Source organism: Rhagoletis pomonella, unplaced genomic scaffold (assembly GCF_013731165.1).
Source record: "Rhagoletis pomonella isolate Grant_MI unplaced genomic scaffold, Rhpom_1.0 Rhpom_scaffold_00002, whole genome shotgun sequence".
Classification (NCBI taxonomy): domain Eukaryota; kingdom Metazoa; phylum Arthropoda; class Insecta; order Diptera; family Tephritidae; genus Rhagoletis; species Rhagoletis pomonella.
This window is the reverse complement of record NW_023458556.1, coordinates 95,964,484-95,967,048: the sequence shown is the minus strand read 5'-3', so window position 1 is coordinate 95,967,048 and position 2,565 is coordinate 95,964,484. Positions and strand designations below refer to the sequence as shown.

Sequence of the window (2,565 nt, the reverse complement as noted above, 5' to 3'; positions counted from 1 at the left end):
TCTAAGCGCACCACCACCGGACATCGACGATGCGGAGCTTCATCTGCCTCGGGAGACTAGAACCACAATAGCCCAAATTCGCTCTGGCTACTGTAGCAGGTTCAACTCATACCTAAGCAGATTAGACGCAGATGTGCCAAATGAGTGTCCGGCATGTGGAGAGACACCCCATGACTAGAAACATCTCGTCGTATGCCCGGAAAACCCAACAAACCTAACGCCGTTGTCCTGTGGGCCGACCCTATTGAGGCTGCATGCTTCTTAGGGCTTCCGTTAGACATGGTGCAAACGGCCCTAAAAGACTGTCACAATCTCTGTTTCCTTTAAACACTTTTCCTGAGAAATTCTTTTTTTTTAGTTTTGACTGCCTTTTAGTAAATGAGCGATATGTATAGTAAGGTACATATTACATATTAGCGTACATATTTAATAGTAAGGTACATATTACATATGTATTAGGGTACTTATTTAATAGTAAGGTACATATTTCATAGTCAGGTTTAGTAATATTTTAGAAAAGATGTTCGATAGAAGTTAAAATACGTACATACAACTTGCATACGTTTTCATGTGTCCATGTAGGAGTCGACATAAGTATTTGTAAATCAAAATTATTTGTCAAAGGCACACTTAGCAATAAAAGAGACTGATGCTTTGTATTTTGACGTTTTGGAATGCACCCATACATATCCGCATGCTATGGCGATCCAGCTTAAAAGCAATATGATGAAGTATATAATTAAATATTAATTTCACATTGGACAAGTTGAAGTATACCCATTTGTAACTGCGATATCTGCGAAACATCCAATTGTGCTTCTTCAACGGTAAGGGCGATGCTGTCCAAAAATATTCGAAAAGCAGACTTGCGCTCAGCGGATGCTCTAACACTTTTCATGGTGGTAAGCAGCTCACATTCTACAGCATTGCTCTTACTTTTCCGAGGCACTGCAGTAGCTGGCGTTGAGGATTTGATGCCGCTTAAGTTCATAAATGAACTCGATGCTTCGTTATCGAAAGGAATTTCTTCTTCCGTTAAGAAATTTCCAATTGTGCTGATAAAGAAATTTAATTACATACATTTTATTAACATATCTTCGTTTCGCACGTTTATTAATACATAGACTTAATTCCCAATATAAGTTTTTTGGGGATTTTATCATGCAATAAGCTTTATAAGGAAAATATGTATACCACTTTATTATCAAACGTGCGATGTGCTCAAAGTTGAGTGGTAACTTACCTCGTGTTCGATGAATCTACATCCAGGAAGAATAGTAGGCTGTCGCAGTTTTTGTATAACTTGGTGTCTGGCGACAACTGCCCACTACCAGACGCAGCCTCGGTGCTCTTCTTTTTATGCACCCGATAGAAGCGGTCGCGGATGCACTTCCACTTTTTTTTCAATACATCAACTGAAAAGAAAAGTGAAAGTAAAAGGGATTACTCGCTTTCCTAGGACATACAGGCTGCGTTTCTTTATATATTCCAGATAATCCCATTTCACAGCCAGAATAAACAGAATGCGTTTGAAATATACGTTAACATATCATCAGGAACGTTCTAAAGAATAAGTAAACAAAAAAGTTTATTCTAAACGTTTAGAATGAATAAAGAAATGCAGCCACAATTTTAAAAGGAGTATGCTTATATACAGAAGCATGGAGAGCAATGGGGAGTATTCGTAAACTCGCAAGGGAGTACGCACGGAGCATTCGTACGATGCTCCCATATATATGTACACATAGCACAGCCCAACAAAATTCTAACTGCTTTCAGCGCAACCAGTAACCACTAATTCTCATGATTTTTCCCACAGAATCAAAATCTGAACCAACAGAGAAAGGTGTTCTGCACAAAAATACTGTTTAAAGGGTTTATATTTCCGGTGTAAAAATGCTAATTTTAGACCATTTTTCAGTGGTTCCCCAGGGGTCTGTGGAAGGTTTCGAGGGGTCAGGTGTGACTTTTTAAAAATACTGAACTGTGCTCTTTCTAGTGGGTTGGATATCAAGACCCATGACCCCTCCCCCTCCGCTCATTAACCCACAAACAGTGGGCAAATAACTAAACATTTCCCTCTATTACATATGTATGTATATATTATAATAAAATCTGTACGTGAAGTGAAAGGGTTCACAATCTACTACTGGCCTACCTGGGACGTTTGCTTCCTTTGAAAATTGAAGCCACAAGCGGTCTTTATGCAATTGGTTTTTATAGCCGCCGTGCTTCTTGTCGTAGATGCATGGGTTGTCTCTTACAAATTCTATTATGCGTTCAGCCATCGCACTCCTGTGGAGAAGCATGGTTTTTAAAATTATAATAGTTGCGTTCCAGTTTTTACGATTTGCAGTTTTTACAGGATTTGCAGGAAAAGCTGTTTTCTCACCTGGTGGTCACCTGGAACAGCTTCCTGTAGAAACCTGCAAATCGTGAAGCATGTGGAACGCAACTAATGTATACACTTATACATATATACATACATACATTGTAAGTTAAATAAAAGACTGAAAAATAAGAAACTTACCTATAAAAGGTCCAAAACGCCCGCGGAAAACACAA

At 38.9% G+C, this 2,565-nt stretch overlaps 2 protein-coding genes across 2 annotated transcripts in view; both read right to left on the bottom strand.

The window, feature by feature from the left end:
* The window catches only part of LOC118756180, a 3,849-nt gene extending 3,279 nt beyond the window's left edge, over positions 1–570 (bottom strand). Inside the window, exon 1 of the mRNA XM_036490962.1 lies at positions 563–570. Coding sequence (XP_036346855.1) covers positions 563–570 — 8 coding nt within the window. The remainder of the gene's footprint in view (positions 1–562) is intronic.
* Positions 571–671: 101 nt separating this feature from the next.
* On the bottom strand, positions 672–2,288 carry LOC118756172. Its single transcript, XM_036490954.1, has 3 exons — positions 2,159–2,288; positions 1,244–1,415; positions 672–1,055 (listed from the first exon to the last, which is right to left on the bottom strand). The coding sequence occupies exons 1-3, from the start codon at positions 2,286–2,288 to the stop codon at positions 740–742; spliced, it is 618 nt and encodes a 205-aa protein (XP_036346847.1). The 3' UTR covers positions 672–739.
* Positions 2,289–2,565: the final 277 nt, after the last annotated feature.

What these genes read in the sequence shown, in the direction of transcription:
- LOC118756172 (XM_036490954.1), bottom strand. Translation starts at nt 2,288, where the DNA reads ATGGCTGAACGCATAATAGAATTTGTAAGAGACAACCCATGCATCTAC. An exon ending in AAAGGAAGCAAACGTCCCAG is followed by an intron (nt 1,416 to 2,158) that starts GTAGGCCAGTAG and finishes TTTTCTTTTCAG; the next exon opens with TTGATGTATTGAAAAAAAAG. An exon ending in GTAGATTCATCGAACACGAG is followed by an intron (nt 1,056 to 1,243) that starts GTAAGTTACCAC and finishes TTTCTTTATCAG; the next exon opens with CACAATTGGAAATTTCTTAA.